This window comes from Pelodiscus sinensis, chromosome 2 (assembly GCF_049634645.1).
Source record: "Pelodiscus sinensis isolate JC-2024 chromosome 2, ASM4963464v1, whole genome shotgun sequence".
Lineage (NCBI taxonomy): Eukaryota > Metazoa > Chordata > Testudines > Trionychidae > Pelodiscus > Pelodiscus sinensis.
In genome coordinates this window covers 144,110,053-144,132,030 of record NC_134712.1, presented here as the reverse complement: position 1 = coordinate 144,132,030, position 21,978 = coordinate 144,110,053, and the positions used below count along the sequence as shown (strand labels likewise).

The window sequence follows — 21,978 nt, the reverse complement described above, 5'->3', positions numbered from 1 at the left end:
ATTCAGCTAAACACACTGTAGTGGTAGAATGGTGCTGGAATGTGATGTAAGCATCTTTAACTTTGTGATACTCTGTCTTCAGTTGCTTGATTCATTCTCTATTTGGTTATGCAATCCAGCTGATCTCCAACGCCGCCATCCACTTGTATACAGTTTCACAGACACGATCGTTTCTTGTGCTTTTGATGACACTGAATGTTTTGCTCACCTTGCACCAGAGTTTACCTAGAATCTAGCTCTGTCTCTCTGGCCAGTTAGCAATGTGCCCAATACAAGACTTGATTTTATTACTGGTCATTCAAATGCATGCCGGCACTGATTATGTTTCCAGTTGAGCAGTCCATGTGGAAGTGAAGGGTTAAATGTGAGCAGCTACATTTGAACCAGGAAGTTGTTTCCTGTTCCTGGGACGTGAGCAGAAAGCTTTGGGATTGAAAGGCTAAGAAGCACAGCTCCAGAGGACAGTGGGATAGCATTTGTGGACACTTCAAATCCGAAACTGCCAAACAGGACTTGAGCTGCAGCCTTTGGCTTTGAATCATTTCATGGAGGCACAGAGGCTCTGATCCATACCCCCAGTAAGGTCAGTGGGCCCGAAAGAATGATTTGGACAGAAGCAGGTCTTGGCCTTAAACCTGAGTCAGAACCCGGATTTAGTGCTGCGTTAGACATACCCTGCTATCTGTGAGAGCGAGAGCAGCACTTCAGCACAGAATATAAATCTAAACACATTTTGATCTACATCCCCGCATGTTCTAAGTAGGGATGTGAAGAAGCGGGCAATTTGCTAATCGTGTAATAAATAGAATTTTTATCGAGTACACAATTGGCTGATAAGGGAAAGCAGTTAAAGCACTCAGTCCTGGTTCATGCTGGATCCGGGACCTACCCCCGTTGTGGCTCTACATTAAAAGTATATTAGGAGTTGGCTGGGCAGGTAGTCTGGCTCAGTCCTGGCTCGTGCTGGATCCGGGACCTACCTCTGTACTGGGTAGGTCCCGTACCCAGCACAAACTGGGTTGCCTGCTCACCCGGCTCCTAATACATTCTACATGCAGAGCCACAGTGGGGATAGGTCCTGGACCCAGTGAGAACCAGGACTGAGATGGGCTGCTGGCCAGCCTGCTAAAAAATCTACTGACAGACAGGGGAGAGGGAAGAAATGTGTGTAGTCAATAGCATTAACCAATAAGCTTTTGCTTATCGGTTAACCATCTACACTATTGCATCCCTAGTTCTAAGAGGTAGGAACATTAGCAAATGATGCGCAGTGGCAGCAACAGATAAAATGTAAGTATCTTTTTTTCAAACTATAACAAACTTTTGGGAGCTTTGTGCAAGGCCTGATATTGGAAACTGCCACTCATTCAAGGTGAAGAGAAATTAGTTTCCTACTATAAATATGTATTTTTGAAATTTGTTGCAATTAATTCTTTAAAGCCATAGAATAATAGTACTGTCTTTATCCTTACCTTGAATACTTTGATGCTAGCATATATACATATGGGGACCATTTCATTCTCTCCACTGGGTCTAGAGTCAGTTATGATCTCTATTACCTGCTCCAAAGCTAATCTCATTCGATGAAACACTCCTTCTTTGTTTAAACGAGCAGATTCACAGTCAGGATGTCTCAGGCATGTCTTTAAAAGTAAATTTAATATATTACCCAAAAGTCCACATGTAGTAAAATCAAATACTCTCATCTATACCTTGCCTAAAGCAAAAATGTGTAATGTTATTAAAAATTCCTTAAATTAACTTACTGTTGACACAGAAACATTTTTAGCATAAGTCATAGAAAAGCCTCTTCCCAACAACATTTTACATTCAAATTTATTTTGATGCAATCTTTTTAACTATAGCTAGGGAAACAAGGTTACCTTATTCTGCCAGCTACTATAATCCGCGGTTCACCAACACTGAGCAAACTATAAGAATTCTTACCTTTGAAGCAGTGAGAAGCATCATGGTACATTTCTCAAGAACAGCTCTAGCTGCGGCCATTCTAGCTTTTTTCTTTTCATCCTTTAAATCCTATGCAAAGAAAATGAAAACACTGAATATTCTTGGATGATAGCCGACAAAATTAGCTACTTATAGACAAAGAAAGGTAAAAAAAAATTTTTATGAGATACTTTATAATGTGTGAATCTTGAAATATCACTCTATTTTCACCAGACAATTTCTTGGAAATCCGGAGTATGTGCAGAATTATGACATCACAAGATTCAAAAGAACGAAACCTAAACAACTGAATTGGGGAATATTTTATGTCAGACTATTTTGAAAACTATATTTTATTTCTAATAACATCCATTAGAGTCAAACTCCTAAAGAAAACATCTCCAATATATTCAATATCCCAAGTCCTCCAGCTATGTTCCATGAAAGCTCCCACTCCTTAAATCTGCTCATCCAAAGGAGTCCTGATGAATATTTGGGAAGGCAAGACTTGATATTTCCAAAGTAAAAATCAAGCAAAAAATCCACCCATAATAAAACTGTGTGAAGGGAAATGAGGGGGAGAATCAGATTACATCAAACATCAGAATACATCATAAAGCAAATAAAAAGCATAAACCCAGTGCTTTTTTTGTTGTCACCTTTAAAAAACTTGCCAAACCAAAGAATGAGAAATCTTTGTAAAGACACCAAAAGTTATTCTTTTTTTTTTTTTAAATTATACTTTTATATTGTTACAACCTTGGTAGTTAAAATAGTAAATGCATACAATTTTACTTAATGAAACACTTAATAGGCTCAGCTAGAAACCAATCTATTTATACAAAGGGAAACTCAAGAGTAGCACAAATTTTAATGCAGAGCTGCAGCGGAAGTAGCTGCTAGTACCAGCACGGGCTGGGACTAAGCCAGCCTGCCTGCCTGCCAGTTCCCAAGCTCCTTTTAACGCAGAGCCGCAACTTCTGGGAAAAGTGTTCATATTTGATCATAATCAGCCTTGATTGTGGTAGTTGTTAAGCATGTGTTGAGGGAAATGGGACAAAAGAAAACAAAAGAATGCTTAATGACAAAATTATATTTCATCTGCCAGAAATTATGGGCTTGATGCAAGAATTACTGAGCGAAATTAACTGGTCTAAGTTAGGCAGCTGGTCAGATAAAGCACCATAATAGTCTCTTGTGGAGTTAAAAACTATTAAACAAATGCAGAACACAAGGTCAACCCTCTAGAGCACATTAAAGGAAACTGTGCTTTGTTTCTTCAAGATGTTCACATTTCACCCTAAGAACAATGAACAAACCTAAAATTTTGCACACACGCCTAGCGTGATTAAATATAATGGAAAACACCAACAGTGATGTTTCCCCCTGATAAAATTACTGGGCAGTGGCACATTGAAGCTCAAACTACAAGAAAATCATTTCAGGAAAGAGGCCAGATTTCCTTATACTCCTTCAAAACAGTTGCTGATGAATTAACACAGAACTAAACATCAGTCATCAGACCACATTCTCCAAAAAGACTCAAAATATTTCAATAACTTCAGCAAGAAATATGCAAATAGATCACAGTCTTGATCTGATCTGGGTCATATTTAGCCTTAACATGTCGCTGACTGAGGGAATACCTGTCACTTCACAAGGTTCATCTGTCACTGAGAGTTAGAATCATAGAATCATAGGACTGGAAGGGACCTCAAGAGGTCATCGAGTCCAGCCCCCCCGCCCTCAAGGCAGGACCAAGCTCCGTCTACACCATCCCTGACAGATGTCTAGCTAACCTGTTCTTAAATATCTCCAGAGAGGGAGATTCCACCACCTCCCTTGGCAATTTATTCCAATATTTGACCACCCTGACAGTTAGGAATTTTTTCCTAATGTCCAATCTAAACCTCCCCTGCTGCACTTTAAGCCCATTACTCCTTGTCCTGTCCTCAGAAACCAAGAGGAACAAATTTTCTCCTTCCTCCGTGTGACACCCTCTTAGATATTTGAAAACCGCTATCATGTCCCCCCTTAATCTTCTTTTTTCCAAACTAAACAAGCCCAGTTCATGAAGCCTGGCTTCATAGGTCATGTTCTCTAGACTTTTAATCATTCTTGTCGCTCTTCTCTGTACCCTTTCCAATTTCTCCACATCTTTCTTGAAATGTGGCGCCCAGAACTGGACACAGTACTCCAGCTGAGGCCTAACTAGTGCAGAGTAGAGCGGCAGAATGACTTCACGAGTTTTGCTTACAACACACCTGTTGATACAACCTAGAATCATATTTGCTTTTTTTGCAACAGCATCACACCGTTGACTCATATTCAACTTGTGGTCCACAATGACCCCTAGATCCCTTTCCACCATGCTCCTTCCTAGACAGTCGCTTCCCATCTTGTATGTATGGAACTGATTGTTCCTTCCTAAGTGGAGCACTTTGCATTTCTCTTTATTAAACCTCATCCTGTTTACCTCTGACCATTTCTCTAACTTGCTAAGGTCATTTTGTATTATGTCCCTATCCTCCAAAGAAGTTGCAACCCCACCCAGTTTGGTATTAGGAAAAAAGGAAAAGCGTTAGTTCCCATGCTGGGGTTTCCCTGATTATTTGTAGCTTCGTGGATACCATTTCTTTGAGAAAAATGTGCCTTAGGATTGCTGAGACAGTGCTCATCTGTGTTACACGGAAGGTATAGAGTAACAAGAACATGGGAGTTAAGCACCTGTTTCGGCAGCTTTCAAATGATAAAATACTGGCAAATACTCCATATTTTGAAAGTAATTCGCTAAGAATGGTGCACCTCTGTGAGAAGTGAGGAGAGGAAACTGGATTTTGGAAACAACTGCAGGATGAGGATACAAGTATTTTTTGTTTTCTGTAGTGGAACTGGAATAATTTTTCTTCAAAAAAGAATCCAAACTTGATTGTTGAATAAAGCCAAAAGTCATTTATTTGCAATAAACCTTGAGACACTTTTCACCAGTACTTACATTTTGTCGGTCTCCGGTTAAATGGGCGAACTCCACCATTTCATTTCCAAACTGACTGAATATTTGCACAAACTCTTGAAAACTACTCACTTTCTCTAGCTGTTCCATTGTTGCAAGAACCTGTTGAATATGTTGAAGAAAATTATGATGGCTATTTGTTACCTGTAAAACTGCAGAAGTAAGATAAAATGAGGAATTTTCCAAAAAGCGTAGAAAGTGTTTTGCAGAAACTTCTAAAGCAGATTTTAGTATGTTTACACGTTAAACTGCATTTTATCTATTAATAAATAGTAATTATCTATTTTCTTAATTTCTCATTTAACAACGCTTTGCAGTAAAACTGCTCCTTCAGTAGATAGAAAAGCAGAAATTTGACTAACAAATGGTATTAGTTGAGAGTACATGGATTGTACAAATAAACCGGATCATCTAAGACTATTATATCAAGATTTGGAAATGAAGCAAGAAGAGGTGATAAAAAGCTCTTTTCCTGTAGCTGGAAAATATTTTAATCACTCTGTTTCACTCAAAATATGAGACCCGTTTGTTTTGAAAGCCAACAAGGATAAACATTTAATATTCCCTTTCCTCTCAGAACAAAACCAGTTCCCTTTTCTCCCAGTATCTGAAAAAAAAATAAGTTTTAGAAGATCCCACTTACTTTAAAAAAGGATTTTTCAAAACCCAAGAGCCTATTTCATCCCCACAGCTGCCAGCTTCAGTCCTGTGGGAGATCTGGGGCTCATAACTGACAGAGAGGCAGCAGAGTGGGGAAGTGAGGGAGCAGGCAGGAGCCAATACATGCGGGAAGTGGCTTTCCAGCGGGCTCCCTCAAATCACCTGCCCCCCTGCGCTGCTGCCTCTTTATCAAGGTAGCAGGGGCGGAATGGGGAGAGGAGAGCAGAAACTGGTGCTGGGGGGAGCCAGCTTAAAAGCTGGCTCCCCCCAGAACTGTCTCCTTGGTGCGGGGCAGTGGCAGGAGAGGCAGAATCGCAACGGTCCCAGGGTCGGCGCAAGCCGGAACTGTTCAGTCACGACTCGTGCTGCTACCAGGAGCTAAACCCCACTATGGCTCTGCACTTTAAGCATAGTATGAGCCCTCTGGGACCCTTCATTTTCAGTTTTTATTTTATTTAATTGTTCCTGGAAAATTCTTAGTGCTTATTACCACAACAACAAAAACAGGTGAAAATGAGTGCAACAAACTATTATTTTTTACTGAGTAAATCCCAGGGTTTATTTTAGTGGATGGAAAGAGAAAGAAATAAGTATTCAGTAGATTAATGCTTTGAATTCTGTTCATCAGTGTGCTTTCTTGCAAAACTGAAATAGAACTCAAAACATAATGCTATCTCGGAGTTTAAGAAAACATCTTTCTAATCCCCTAAAAAACTTTTCCTTTGAATAAACAGTTCCTGTTGTAGACTTAGAACTATGAGCCTATAAATATTTACATTTAATAATTGGGCTCTTCACAGCTTGCATGTGTACCTATTTGTTTACTGTATGTTTCTTCTAGACTAATACATAGCCTTACTTCAAAAGGCAGTTTTGCATATACACACAAAGTAATAAATATGTACTATGGTAATATCTGATGCAATATATTGCATTTTCTTAATAAAACAAGTTTTTAATATATATTTAAATTATACAAAGGTAGGGTGAAAAATGAGAACAGAATACTTTTTTTAAAAAAACCTCGGAATGTTGTTAAAAATGGTATAAACTGAAAATGAAGCGACTTAGGTATCAAACAATTACAATCCATACTTGATAGTGACCACAATCTGCAAATTCTTCCCCCCAGACTCCCTCCTCTGATCTCCAAACACCCCCCAACCTGGTGATGCTCAAGAGAAGCAAGTTTCCCACCTACTAGGGCATCAGAACTCAAAGCAGTATCAGACTCTGGCACAAACAAGGATGCAAAACCTGCATCTGGAGTCATCTCTCCCCCGAACACATCTTCATGAGCCATGGGTCCTACACATGCCTGTCACAACATTCAGCGTACCTCTTCCAAAGCACTAAAGGCCATGAACAATAATTATGTGGCTGAAGCCACACAATCACTACCCACTCAAGCCACAGAAAAAGACAAGAGCACCCTATAATTCATTTTTCTCATTTGATCACTCTATGAATGACCTCCCAGTCCTTGTCCCCAAAGAAAATCTGCCCAACAGCTTCAAGAGACAAGCCTCAGAGCTTAACTGCCCACTTTATTTAAAGTGGTTTTCCATAACACGTGTCAACCCCTTATGCTTAACAATTTGTCTCACCTTGTATTAAGCTGTGAAAATCTGGTTACAATACTTCATTCCTGAGTAAGAGCTCTGTGAAACCTGAAAGCTTGACTGGACAAATTTCTGTGGCTTCAATGAAAGATATTACCTCACCTACTTGGTCTATCTAAAAAAATAGACAGGGACTCTCTTTTTAGCATTTCTTTCCATTCATCTGTACTGCTTCAGATATGGACTCTCTCCTCAGCTCTTGAACTTCTGATATGTTGAGAATGTGTTGTCTTGCTGCTGACAGTTAGTGTAAACATGTTTTAAAATTTCCTGCTGGATCTAATAGAAGAAATTTTCACTGCTATTTTACCAACAGCTATTCTTTGCACCCAATAGGAAATATAAAAGCCAGTATTTTTCTGTGTCAAAGTAGACGAACGCTAACACACCATCTCATCTTTTTCACAAAATAGCATCTAGAAAAGAAAGTAGTCTTTTGACAATGCTTAAAGTCACCAAAATAACTTAAGACACTTGCCCACCAATAACCACTTTTCAGACACTGGATGGATAAATACTGCCACAAGGTATATATTTTAATAATTTTGTTTTACTTCCCCCTCATCTCCAAGAAATGCCACTAACAGATTAAACAAACTTAACCATATTGACAGGCAAGCGAATATAAAGCAAAGTAAGAAAGTTATTTGCAAGTGTGACCCAAATCTCTTAATTCAGTATTTCCTGACATAAAGACTCTAAACGGACTTTTTCACAAGTTTCACCGTATCTTCTCATAAAATATATATACTTAAAATAAGGAGGAAAAAATATATTTTTTAATACTAACTGCAGTGCAAAGTATTACTTCATTTGGGACCACTCTCACATCTCCAAAACAGAAATAACAAAAAGACACTTAATACCTTGTTTCTGGAAGCTATAATTTGCTTAATAACTACTCTGTCTGCCAGCACCAGCACTTTTGTCACTGAAGAAAGCAACAATCTTGCAGCTTTTACTACTCCTGTTTTGTCTGTAAAAATTGTTATCCGGCCATCAGATTCTGGATGATCCAAGTTAGCTACATCGGTAAGTTGTGCAATTGTTTCACCTAAAAAAGATAAACAAACAACTTCTTGTGGTTTTGAAACAGAAAAATGCTAGGAACATCAAAAAATTCCTAAATTAAAAGGGATAAGTGGCACCTGCCTTGCTGACCTAATGCCTGCTCCCATTTGTCTAATTTCCTATTATTAACTACAGACAACTGTCTCTTCACTTCAGCTTCCAGATGCTTGATACTCATTCCTTCTCTATTTCAAAAATGACTCAAGTTTTAGTTTTCCTCTCAAGAGCAAGGTTTAATTTTGCTTTGGGAAAAATTAAGGTTAGAATTGCTCTCCCATCTTTTTTTTTAATAGCAAAAATTAAGTTCATGCAAGCACTGGAACAAAACAGAAAAACACATAGTCCAACCAGCATTTATTCTGTCAGCTCCTGGCTGGAATTCCCACAAGCTAACTGATTTGTAGATTTCATTTTACTTTAAAAAAAATCTCAACTGTAAAGAATAAGCAGCCCCCGCAGAATGTTTAAATCTCCAATAACATAGTTTTGTATTTGTTGGGTTACTGGGGAAGCACTGTAATAAGACTATAGTGTATAGGTTTTAGGAAGACAATACAGAGCGAAAGACAGAACGAACAGAGAAAAGAAAATGCAAAATATTTCAAAAATTGAATAATGTAAAATTTCACAACTACAAGATTGTGTCTATTTGGTTTATATCCCTATAACACAAGTGTGCTCATACTTTGCAATAGATATACTATTATGATGTCTAAAAAAGTATATATATCTCTAAAATAGAAGTCACTTGATCCAAATGTTTTTAAACATGTTCTAAGTTTTTACTAACCTTGAGAAAACAGGTTTAAATCCTAATAATTTACATTACTCACATGCTTTAAATGAGTAATTTCTGTGCTTTAAGAACAAACATAAAAGCTCAATACCATATACAAAACATGAAGATGAAAATACCCAATTCCCTTACATCGCATCTCAAATCTACCATCTCTAGGTAACCATATGCCCCATTTTGGTCAGGACAGTGCTCCTTTTTTAAGCCCTGTCTCAGAAGGCCCCCCCCTTTTTTTCTTTTGGCAGAACTGGACATTTGTTCCTGCCAACTGATCATAGGAACAAGAGGAAACAGGACAAATGCACAGGTTTCAAACTGGAGCAGAGAGGAACATTCAGGGTTGAGAGCAGCAACATTTGGGGGAGAAGGATAGTCTATACACCTCCTGTAGGGTGTAGGGCCAAAGCCAGTCTCTGCCCCCCACCAGCAGCTGCACAGGTGCTCTGCTGGGAAGCTTGTGAGAGCCTGGCTGATCTCCAGTCAGAGATCAATGGGGTGGCACATGCTCACCCTGCAGCCTAATTAGAAGGCAGTGATGTTGAGGCATTAATTCAGGGGTAGGTAATGATTTTTGACAGGAGGCCACGCCAAGATTTTGAAAAGCGATCGAGTTCCACACTCTTCTATGATATTAATGGAGGAGGTGCGGGGTCTGGGATGCAGGTTGTGTGCCGAGGGGAGCTTGGGGTAAAGGATTGGGGTGCAGAGGGAAGACTGGACTCTGGGAGGAAGTTTGGGTGAAGGAAGCAGTTGTGACTGAGTGAGTCCCACTCAGCCTGCTAGTGATTTGACAACAGGGGTTTGGGATATGACCTAGGGGAGAAGGGGATTGTGGTCTGGGGCAGGAGATTGGGCTGCCAGATCTGGGAGAGGGTATGGGTGCAAGAGGGGGACAAAGGATTTGGGTATGTTGAAGGGGGACAGAGTATTGGGGCAGGGTGGGGCTGGAGTGCCAGAGACAGGCTACAGTCAGAAAACTAACCATCCAGCAGCCAAACCAGCCTGCCTGCCTACAGAGCTACGGCTTGCAGAGCTTAAAATGTTTCCCAGCCAGCCAGTCTGCTTGCCTGGCCATGTGCTTCAGTGAATAACTGAGCAGAGGAGAGCGGGCGTGGTTCTTCTTAGCTGCCTGTTATTCAAACAAGCAGCTCCCATTGGCCAACAATAATTCTCCATTTCAGAAAGTTATGTTCTCTAATCAAACACTGAAAAACATGGTACTGTTTATTAGTTAATATCTCAAGTAAATATCCCAAAAGAAAACAGATGCAGTCCTGAAAGCAGTATGTCAACTGTAAACTGCAATGGCTTTTTCTGCTGTGTTTTTCTTGCTACAAACCAATGACCTAAGTGTTGGCTCATCTCTGGAGAACATCTGTCTGCCTACCTGAAGATATGAATGCTGATGTAACAGCAGATGAATGGGGCCTTTGAGAAAACATGGTTCAGGATATGGGGTTGGAATCAGACCTCCCAAGGACATTAACAGAGAAGGACTGATTAGATGGCTGAAGTATGGTTACAGCCGTCCTCTTGGTGATCTCAGGCAGCTTGCATCGATTTTTTAGGGAACAGTTTCAGGCAGCCTTTACTTGTTATAAGTGAACTTGGACAAAGAGCAACAGATAGATGTGTCCTGCTCTAAGGCAGAACAGACACCAGAGTGCCTATTAACAGGCACCAAAACACTTCAGGAGAGACTTGTTACAGAGTGGCTAGCATTATGGCCCAAAGTGTAGATGCTCTACCCTAAAATATTAACTTTTTTGACAGTGGGCCACTAACTTAATTAACCAAACTAATTAACAATGCCCACTATGCTTAGGTTTCATCTCACTGCCAGGTGGTATGGAGGGCTGGTCCTGCACTGTCCTTTCTAGCTCCAATGGATACTGGATTCTTTTGGCTATGTGTTCATTGGCCATGTGTTCATTGGGGTCAAGAGTACAAGTAGTAATGAATCTATATAGACAATTACTCAAAGATTATTTGGCATAGGAATAAATAAAGCTATTAAGTTTAGGTTATATTTAAGTATTTGAATTCTGAAGGCCTTGACGGTGAATGTCAATGAAGACAAATCAGTGACAAATGCCCGCATTTTTTAAATCATTGGCTGGAGTAATGCTTCATGTTGCATTAAGAAAGCATATCTATAAATGGTTTTCACATGCTGTATTTGGATTTCGTTAACATTCTGAAACTCTACACAACACTTCAGTGTTAACATTGAAGTAATTTTATTTTTAGTGACACTTTTTGTTGTTTTGGATGAATGAGAAAAATTATGAAAAAAGACAAGTTTTATATTTTCTGGTGGTTTTGTTCTTTCTTACAATGGCTTTGTAAAACTAAACTAAAATATACCCTACAAATGGGACCTTTAAAATAACAATTTAAAAACATATTTGCTAGATGATTCCATATTAAAATGAATTACAAATTGCAAGAACAAAAGTTTTCAAGTTAATTTTGTGAAGCCACAACGAGATGTAAAGCTATTGTTTCTTAAAATGTAATTCAGTTCACCAATTTATATCTCCTTAATTTAAAGAAGATCTTATAAAACTATAAATAGAGGTGCTCCAATTTTAAATTACTGGAAGGAATGGGAAACTAGGTAGATTCATCTTAGTTATTCTGAAAGTACTGTTAAGAACAACTTTAGGCTTTGTTGAGGGAAAGTGATCTTGGGGGAGGGGGGATTAAGTTAAGAAGGGAAAAGTGAGTCTTCTTGTGACAAACTGTTCTACAAAGTAAAGCATACTACAAGAATACCATCATCTGCCAACGCTAGACATAATGGTGCAAATTTAAACAGCAGGTGGTGTGAGAACACTGTTGGTACCAATCAGGTATTGGTCATGAAAAAGATATTTTAACAACTGCAAAAATCATGTTTAATAGCTGCAGTAGATGACAGCAACATTTCTTTTATTTTCAATGTCAGGCGTAACATAGCAACATAAATGGCAGAGTTCTTAAACAACCACATACCTGCTCGTTTTGCCTCAGTGCAAGCAATACTCATTTCCTCTTTCAATTCTCGATTTTCGTTGGCTATGGCTTCTCCTACTGTAACAAATCTTTCAACTGCCAGGTTAACTGCTTGGCCCACCCGCTGAATTGCTTGTAGAGTCTTGTCTGATCTCTTTGGTTTATCCTTATGGTTAATAAGAGTAGTTATCTATAATCACGAAAAGTTAATTGTTAGGATGTCAGGTTAGTGAACATCTTAACTTGAAAACTACTTGCAAATTTTTAAATATACCTGGGGCTAGAATTTAAATTTTATTAGCAAATACACTATTGCACTGAGTCACGAAGTCATTTTTGGAAACAAATTCAAAACTGAATATTTAAAAAGCAGTTTGGTGATCTCTCTTCATCGCTGAACTCACACCCTTTTCTCATAAAAGATTAAAGATTGACTTCTGTAAACTTCACATATAGTAATGGGAGCTGGTATACTAAAAATAAACCATTTTAAGTCACTTGACTGGCCAATAATACTTAATGGTTATGTAGTTATAGACCAACTAGTATTGTTTTGTTTGCAACCAGATTCATAAGTCTTGCCATCTTTCCACTTTAACTGTTCAGAACTTGTGAATTTTAATCAATCCTGTAACTCACATATAGAAAAAAGGCAATTTTCAGAGATGATACAACTTATCTGTGCATGCACTCAATCAAAGACTTGGTGTTGGCAATTTGCCCACCAAGGCTACATCTACACTACACATCCTGTCCGGGGGGGGCATAAGGATCTTGCACAAAACAGGGATTTTGCGCAAAAAGGAAACATCCACAGTTCTTCTTTTTGCACAAAAACCCCTTGCGTAAAAAGAAACAGCAGAAAATATGCTAATGATGTCACGACTTATGCTAATGAGTCTCTCATTAGCATATTTTCTGCTGCAAAAACGTGTACTGTAGATGTAGCTCAAAAGTATTTATGTTATCAATACTGGAGCTAAATTACATTTAGAAGAACTCTCTCCGCCTCTCAAGATTTGATACACATTTAAAAAAAAATACTCTTAGATCGGACTCAATATTAGACCCATGAGCCTTGATTCAAAATAGGTTTTATTTCATCACACCATGAAAAGAAAAAGAAAAAAAGAAAACTGGAATTAGGAACTTCTGACCCTCCCCTACCTACTCTAAAAACAAACATACGAACACACACGGGACTTTTCCCAGCTATAAGAAAATACTTTTGGCCATGTGAAGTTAGAGCAAAGGGACACTCCCATCCCACTCCAATCTAGCAAAAAGAAATCTTTCTGAATGCCAAAATTGCCCTCCACTAATGGAAGAACTGTTGCTCTCGCACCTTTTCCCCATTATGGAGCCCTTCTTTCCCTCTGCTCTTCCCCAGACAACAGAATGATCTGCACTGCAGCAAACTAATTTTTGTAAGAGCATAAAATAAATGACACATTTGTACGAAATATGTATTAACACCTTCAATATTCCAGTCAGAGTCCTATGCAGATCAACTCATTTCACAATTTCACATATATTTTAGCCAGAATTCTACACTGAAACTGAACAGAAGAATCTTGACGGAAAATTTTCTTTACCTGAAGAATGTTCTTTCAAGATCCTCTGCCAGTTCAGATACTTGCAGGAGAGTGAGAAAGTACATAAAACCTTTTTGGTGAATCATCCCAAACATAAGCGCCTAGCTGGCTCAATAAGCTCAGTTAACACTTCTAAGAACAATTCTATGATAATATGCTAACTTTTAAAGTTAAAAATGTAAAACATATTTTAAGCACAGACTGAAACTATCTAAAGGGATGTTTAGCCTAAAAAAAAATGGAGTATGAACTGGCACAAATGTCCTGAGAGAAAGTAATCAAACAAGGAAAATTCCCCAGTTTCTTTGTGATCGCCTATGCTAATTTTGATGCCTGAGATCATCCAAAGCATACTACAGACTCCTATCAGAGGCTGTGTCTAAACTACATCCCTTTCTTGAAAAAGGGATGTAAATTAGACACTTCAAAATTGCAAATGAAGCCGGGATTTAAATTTCCCGTGCTTCATGTGCATAATGGCGGCCACTTTTCTTTTCCCAAAAAGGGGCTTTTCAAAAGAGAAACAGCTGTTTAGACGTGGATCGTTCGAATATAAAATCCTTTTTCAAAAGATCCCGTACTCCTGAAAAAATGAGTAGAGGATCTTTCGAAAAAGGGTTTTATTTTTGAATGATCCCAGTTTAAACAGCCGTTTTTAAAAACCGCAGCTGCCATTATGAAAATGAAGCGTGAGAAATTTAAATCCTAGCTTCATTTGCAATTTCGAAATGTCTAATTTACATCCCTTTTTTGAGAAAAAGGATGTAATCTAGACGTAGTGAGAGAGACTAACAACTCACAGACGCCTACAGTACTCTCCCTCTGAATGCTACATATACTGAAGCTATCCGTTCACTCTAACATTTGAAAAGATGTGACATGATGCAGTGGTTACTTTACAAATTTGCAGCAGAGCTGCGTTTGTACTTTTCCCATGACAAATCCAATAATTCCAAAGTAGGACTTCAATGCTTATGGCACCTCTTATTAAAATACACATCTATGAGAGGATGCTATCCAGTCATACAAGGTAGATTTGGTATGCTATTTGTCCTTTCTTAGAGCCTTGATGCAGAGTGAAAAGCATCTGCACTTCCGAGACAGATTTTTTGTGTGTGCTGTTCCCTAAGGACAAAGAGGGACAGTTATATTTTGGTTTAAATTAAACAAAACAGGAAGCCTCTTGTGAAACACTGCACTGTCTTGAGCACTAGCATAGATCAAAACAGACTTGTTTACAAATAAATATAATTAAGGGTTTTTTTAAATTTAAATTAAATACTTTTATACTAAATCAATTTAAAATTAAATTTGAAATCAATACAACAAATGTTAAAGTCTTATAAAAGAAGTCACACAACTGAACTGGTAGAAGTCACTGGCTAAGCACCTCGAACCAGAGCATTAAGTGCTATATCAACTTTGGGCAGCAGTACCCTTCTCTGCACCTGTAGATGAGGGTATTTTTATTTCAGTTATTCAACTAGTTTCAATCCAATGACCAGCTTAATATCGAGAAACCAACTAGGAAAGAAAAAAGCAGGAGAGGTTCTTTTCCTCTTTCTATGAATAAAAACTCGGGGTGGGAGGAAGAGCTCTACTTGCTGTAAAATCTCAAAAGGACTTGACCAGGAACAATAAGTGCTATTTGCTAAGTATAATACTTCCTTTGTTTAATAAAAGAGTTTTAAATAAAAACATGGTACACTTTTTTCTTGTGTATCCAGCACCATTATTTGTATCTAGTGAACAAGCTTAGAATTATTTTTGTGCATTTTTTATTCCAAATTTCCATGCAAATGAATCACTTCCATCCTTTCAAGAAAATGGCTTTAAATTTGATAGTTCGTTAGATGAACCTACTGCAAGTAGTAAGAGGACCATATGTAATAAAAACCAGAGAGTTCTTCATAATAGCTTAAATGGACAACATTCAAGACCGAGTTCAATTCTCATTGTAGGGCAGGTGAACTGAAAACCAACTTCAGATTCTCCACAGAAACAAGATATGACTAGAACATGTTCCCAGCACCATGTTATTTAAGTGGGCCTGTGAGATCACAGTTACTGGCAACTGGACAATCAGTGAGCAGACATTTATCCCTGAGGCAAACTACCCTGAAAAAATCCAGAATGTCAGTAAAGAATATACACTGTAGAGTGAACATCACACCAAGAACTGAAACGTTTCCAAACCCTGCAATGCTGCAACACAGCACAGTAAAAGCTTTGCTATCCCATCCTGTGCCAACCCAAGAGCTGTATACACCAGCATTTCTGATGGTCATTGAAAGTCCGGTTTATAGTCTGGTTGGCAGGAGCCAGCAGGCTCCCTATTTGGTTCCACAAAAATAGCAAAATGTCCCTGTTGCTCCTAGGCATAGGAACTGCCCTCCACTCCACCAAGTGCTGGCTCTGCATTTCCCATTGGCCAGGAACTGTGGCCAATGGGAGCTGTTGGGACAGTACCTACAGGAGGAGGCAGCATGTAGATCCTCCTACCCACGTCTCCACCTAGAAGCAGCAGGGACATGTTGCCACCTATGTGTAGCCACCCAAGGTGAATGCTGCCTAGATTCAGCAACCCAAAACTCCTCTCATGCCTCAACTCCCAGCCATGAGCCCACTCTTGCACCCAAACTCCCACCTTGAGCTTGAACACTGCACCCCATCATTCATTTTGAACCTCTCAGTCCAAGCCTGGAGTCCCCTCATGCAGCCCAAACCCTTCATCCCAGGCCAGAGCACGCACCCCCAACCAGAACTCTCACCCAACCACCTGCCCCAGCCTAGACCTTCCGGCACACTTAACACTTCATCTCTAGCTCCCCTCGCCACCACCAACACACAGCCCAGAGCAAATACCACCTCCTATACCCCAACCTTTTGGTTAAGTCCAGAGCCCCCTCACTTTGAACTCTTAGTTAGTTAACCAGAATATCTGACTAACCAGCATCCACCATTCCCCAGCATGCTGGACAACAATGCTTTTACTGTAGACTGAGTCCAACATAACAAAGAAGAAAGTAACTTATGAAAATTCTCTTATGAAAATTACCTTAATCAAAGGCCTTTATATCAGACGTTTGCCCTGCAAGCAGGCATAACCTATACCTGAAATTAGATGTATTATCACAGGTGGTATGGGCCTGTTTCAGGAGATCTTTTGTCAAAAAAAGCCAGAACTGAGATTCCATTATCAGGCTTGGATATTTTGGCTAGCTTCAGAATCAAGTTTCCCATGGACCTCAATCTCTTAGGGAACAACTACACAACAGGGCTAAAGCCGAAATAAGCTATGCAACTTGAGGTACACCAATTGTGTAGCTTAAGTCAAAATAGCTTATTTCAGCTTTTGGTGCTGTCTATAACAGCAGCAGGAAGTCAAAGGAAGGACACTCTTCCTCTGACTTCCCTTACTCCTCGTACAATTAGGGTTACAGGAGTCAGAGTAAGAAGTCCTCCAGCTCGACATTATTTTGACATTATATCAAAGTAACTGCTTGTAGTGTTAGACGTGGACTATGTTATTTCAGAATAACATTAGTTATTCTGAAATAACACTGCTGGGTAAACATACCCTTAACAGGTACAGAAGGCTGAAATCCTCCCAAAGGACACAATATCTATACTAGGGATGTCAACATATAGTCAACTACACGATTAACGGACAAGCCTAGGCTTATCGGTTAATCTTATTGACTACATGCCAGGAGCTAACCCCGCTGCCATGCTCCCCCCACCCCAATTGACTAGTCAATGGATAATCCACCTACTAGACAATTAGTTGATTAAATTTAACATCCCTACCACATGCACACCCCAGAGTCACCCCTTGCTGACTCTGTATCAGAGACAGCAGGGGAGAGAGGGGGGAAGAAGGGAGATGGTGCCCGTGAGAAGCTAGCTTTTAAACCAGCTCTCCATGAGCACTGGATCCGCGGAGCTGGTGGCTCCCCTTGTGGACCAGCTCCTGCCTGCCACTCCATGCTGCTGCCTCTGATTCAGTTACAACTATGGTTACAACTATTCAATTAATTGCTATATAATATCCTTAATCTATACCCCAACAGTCGTGTGCCATATATCAATAAAAGCAAATGGATTTTTTATGACAATCACTAAGAAAAGCTTAACAACTTTAAAACCAACTAATAAAACCAACTTTTAAAGCAGAAAACAAATTGGTTAATTCAAAACATTAGACCACTGAGACTAAAAATGTGCGTTAGACGTACTAGAGGTCAACTAATTTTTGCTGAAGGAAGGTAAGATTCATATTTCTTAAACAACAATCAACTTGATTTGCATGACAATGGTTAACAGAGAAGGGAGAGGATGTTCAGTCTCAGAAGATAAACTGGGCAGATGTAAATTACTGCATATTTTGGAAAGTTTCCATTTTAATTATCTATATATTATCACTCTATTTAATTGGCAAACAATGAAACAAATATATATGAATAAGATCTTTTTATACATTTCATCAAGTAAGGCCAGGAGGAGGATGAGATCACCTAGTCTGCCCCCTTCTACATCAAAAGCCATTACATTTCACCTATATTGAGCATAATGAATTTAATTAGAACATTAAAGCATTTCAGCCCTCTGGACACTAAATTATTTTGTATCACATGCAAGTGACGGGGAGACCAAGGTGCCACCAAATGATCAAGGTGCCTGTAACAGCAAAAAATTGATAAGGTGAACCACGTCTTCAAGACCCCTGCTGAAGGCCCTAGTGCTCCAGTACAACCAGCCCCAGAAAGCAGTAAAGTGGGAGAAAAGCAAAAGTGAACTCTCAAAGCCTGCCTAGAGAGAGATGCCATCTTAGAAGCTAAAAAGATCTGGTGCTGCAAGAGTTAGAAGAGATAGTAACAGCTCAGAGTCCAGCAAGCTCAGGTAAAAGGAGCTAAAAGGCTTTAGCAGCTGTCCAAAGAAGTCGGTCAAGTAACCAGAGTTTAAGGCTGGCTAAACTTACACTGGGATTCAATGGGGAGAAGACTAAAGGACATTAGCTATGGAATGGAACTAAATATAAAAGCGCCTGGTAAGAAGAGGGCCAGGAAAATAGCAGAAGAAGACAGAAGTAAACAGTTTGTGGCTGCTACATATGGAGTCTCTGGGTGGGATTAGGTTCCCCTACTGGTACTCGGTAAAATGGCATAAACCTCAAGAGGAGGCACTGCTTGTTTGGAAGCATGAAAAAAGGGCTGAATGTATAGGGTCCAAAGCCAGGGCAGAAGACCCTATCAAAGGCAAAGACACAATTTTATTTGCTAGACTTTTTCCTACCCCAGAAGGGGTTAATTCAGACTAAGACTTGGCCAGAGGTCTAAATCACTGAAGACCTACCAAGGTCATCTTACAGCCTACAGGGGGCACTGGAGAAAGAAAAGGATTGCAGTATCACACACAGATGCTAAGAGGGGCTTCAGAGATGAATGCCACATCATCCACCTGGGATATTGCCAGATGACTCTAGCAGCCACACCTTAGGCTGCAAAAGAAGTCTAAACAAACAAGATCCCTGCCAATCTAAACTAGGGGAAAATTCCTTCACAGCCTCAAATTTGGCACTCAGTATGTACTCAAACCATGACATCTAGCTATCTAAAGAGGATTCTCTACACTATCCCACAGTAGTGTTCCACCCTGTCCAGTGTTCCATCTCCAACAGTGATGCTTCAGAGGAAGGGCAAAAGATACTTCAGAATGTATATGGCCAACTGTGCATTATGGGGGGGGGAATCTTTACTGATCCTTCAGCCTATAAGACATCAGTTGAAGCCCTGAAGCATAAGATTTGATTATATTCATTGACTTAACACAAATCTGATACAAACTGAACTCAAAACTATGCTGAACACTTTTTTTCTCTTAAATTGCAGTTAAGTTCTTATAACATATTTACAGTCTAGGTATTATATTTCTAAAGATTATGCTGGTAAAAGAGCACACTTTTTGCCTTCAGTTTGAAATGACATGTGCACTCTTTATTTGTCACAAATTAAATAATGTAAACACCACCTTAGGGTGGCATAAGAAAGTCTCATTGTGAGGAAAGGGACAAGGCTCGGAAACAGGACTTCAGGGTATGCAGGTGACTCATAAGCACAGGCCAGAATATATTTACTTAGATAACTAAATACGTTTTGGCACTGTTCTCCAACATATGTCTATTTTGGGAAGCAAGTAGTTGTATATAAAGATGTGGGAGATGACATTACTAATTTCCAACAGATACAGAATACATTGGATTTATACGCTAGGCTTTAACTTTTATCTCAAGGCTTTTTACATATGAATACGAACATAATCACATTCAGTATAACCCTCACAGAGTAAGTAGATATGGAATTAATTATCAGTCTCAGAATGAAAAGAATCCCACATTTCACTCCAAACAAGTATATATTAACATTATTAAATTGGACTAATAGCTTAAATGCTACCACAACTACAGTCAGACTGAAAAATACAAAAAACACTAAAGTAGTCACAGTTGTGTTTTTTGAAACTATTTGAAAAATACTTTTTATGGGTTTGGCAGTGATATTATTCATAAAAGAAGGGGATACAAATTCAACTTTGTTATCACTGTTGCATGCTGAAGAGAATAAGAGTCTTGAAAGACTGGTTCCCTTCCAGTGGAAATGTGCTATCAACATCTGGTAAATTAGCCCCAAATCAGAGGAAAATGTTCATCTACAATCATTTGTGGACATGAAGCATTCTAAAAACAAAACTTTGGAATACAGGATTACAATAAATCACCTACATCAAGAAAGGCTCAATAAGAAAACAACAGAAAACCCTGGATCATCACCTACAGCCCCCAGCTTAAACCCATCCCACACGTCATTGATAATCTACAGCCTACCCTGAAAAACAATCCCTCATTCTCACAGACTTTGGGAGACAGGCCAAACCTCCCCTTCTGACAGCCCCCCAACTTGAAGCAAATACTTACCAGCAGCCACACACTCACCCAGGAACCTACCCCTGCAATAAATGCCGTGCTCAACTTTGTCCATATAACAGCTCCCAAGGGCTACATCTAGACTGCAAGCCTCTTTTGAAATTATCTTTCGAAAAAGCCTCTTTTGAAAAAGCCTCTTTCAAAAAAGTGTGTCTAGACTACAGTCAGTACTTTCGAAAAAACAAGCTGCTTTTTCGAAAGAGAGCACCCATGCTCTCTTTCCAAAAAGCACAGTTTGCTTTATAAAGTGCCTTTTTTCGAAAGAGCATGTTCGAAAAAAGGTGTTATTCCTCGTAAAACAAGGTTCACCATGGTCGAAAAAATTGCCACATTCTTTCAATTTACTTCCAAAAGAACACGGCAGCACTCTAGATGCAGGTAACGATTTTTTTAAAAAAGGCCACTTTTTTTCAAAAAAATCCCTGTAATCTAGACACACCTTATGTGTACCAGCTCCTGCAGAGCTGCCTCACCTTCCTCCCCGCCCTGTCCCGCTGTAGCCTCTGATACAGAGGCAGCAGCACAGGTAGGCAGGCAGCTCCACGAGAGCCGATATGCACAGGGAGTCAGCTTTTAAGTCGGCTCCCCATACACCAGCTCCCACCTGTCCCCTCCCCGCATACTACTGCCTCTGATACAGAGGCAGCAGTGGGAGAAGGGCTCGTGTGATAACCTATGAGCCCAGGCTCATAGGTTAACCATTTACATGTGTACACCATCACATCCCTAATCTATATAAGCAACACTATCACAGGACCTTACCACATAAGCCACAATATCAGGGGCGCATTCAACTGTATATCCTCTAATGTGACATATGCCAGCAAGGCACTTTTGCCATGTGGTGACTGGCCAAACTGGACAATCTCTGTGACAAATCAGACATCAGGAATGGTAACACACATAAACTTGTCGGGGAACATTTTAACCTCCCTGGGCATTCAATAATGGATTTAAAATTAGCCATTCTTCTACAAAGGAATGTTATCACCCAATTACAGAAGGAGACAGCTAAACTTGGAGTTAATTTACAAGTTTGACACTATCAACTTAAATTTGAATAAAGATATTAAGTGGTTAATTTCTTCCGACTTTAATATTCACATTTCTACATCAAATGCTATATATGGGACACAGTCAGTCTGACTTAATTAACTTCATAATCACTGGTCCTACAATTGACAGATAATTACTTTTGCTTTTATACATGGTTTCTGGTTCCACTCCAATTTATCTGATGAAGTGGAGTTTAATATATTTGTTGGTCTCTAAAGCTCTGTCTACACTGCATGCTT

General features: G+C 39.4%; 1 protein-coding gene across 2 annotated transcripts in view; it reads right to left on the bottom strand.

Moving 5' to 3' along the window:
• The window catches only part of CTNNAL1 (catenin alpha like 1), a 93,780-nt gene that overhangs the window by 51,421 nt on the left and 20,381 nt on the right, over positions 1–21,978 (bottom strand). For both annotated transcript variants that reach the window (XM_075921531.1, XM_075921532.1), the window contains exons 2-6: positions 12,107–12,296; positions 8,109–8,296; positions 4,943–5,062; positions 1,948–2,037; positions 1,473–1,643 (exon numbers count right to left, since the gene is read on the bottom strand). In XM_075921531.1, the coding sequence (XP_075777646.1) occupies positions 1,473–1,643; positions 1,948–2,037; positions 4,943–5,062; positions 8,109–8,296; positions 12,107–12,296 (759 nt within the window). The remainder of the gene's footprint in view (positions 1–1,472; positions 1,644–1,947; positions 2,038–4,942; positions 5,063–8,108; positions 8,297–12,106; positions 12,297–21,978) is intronic.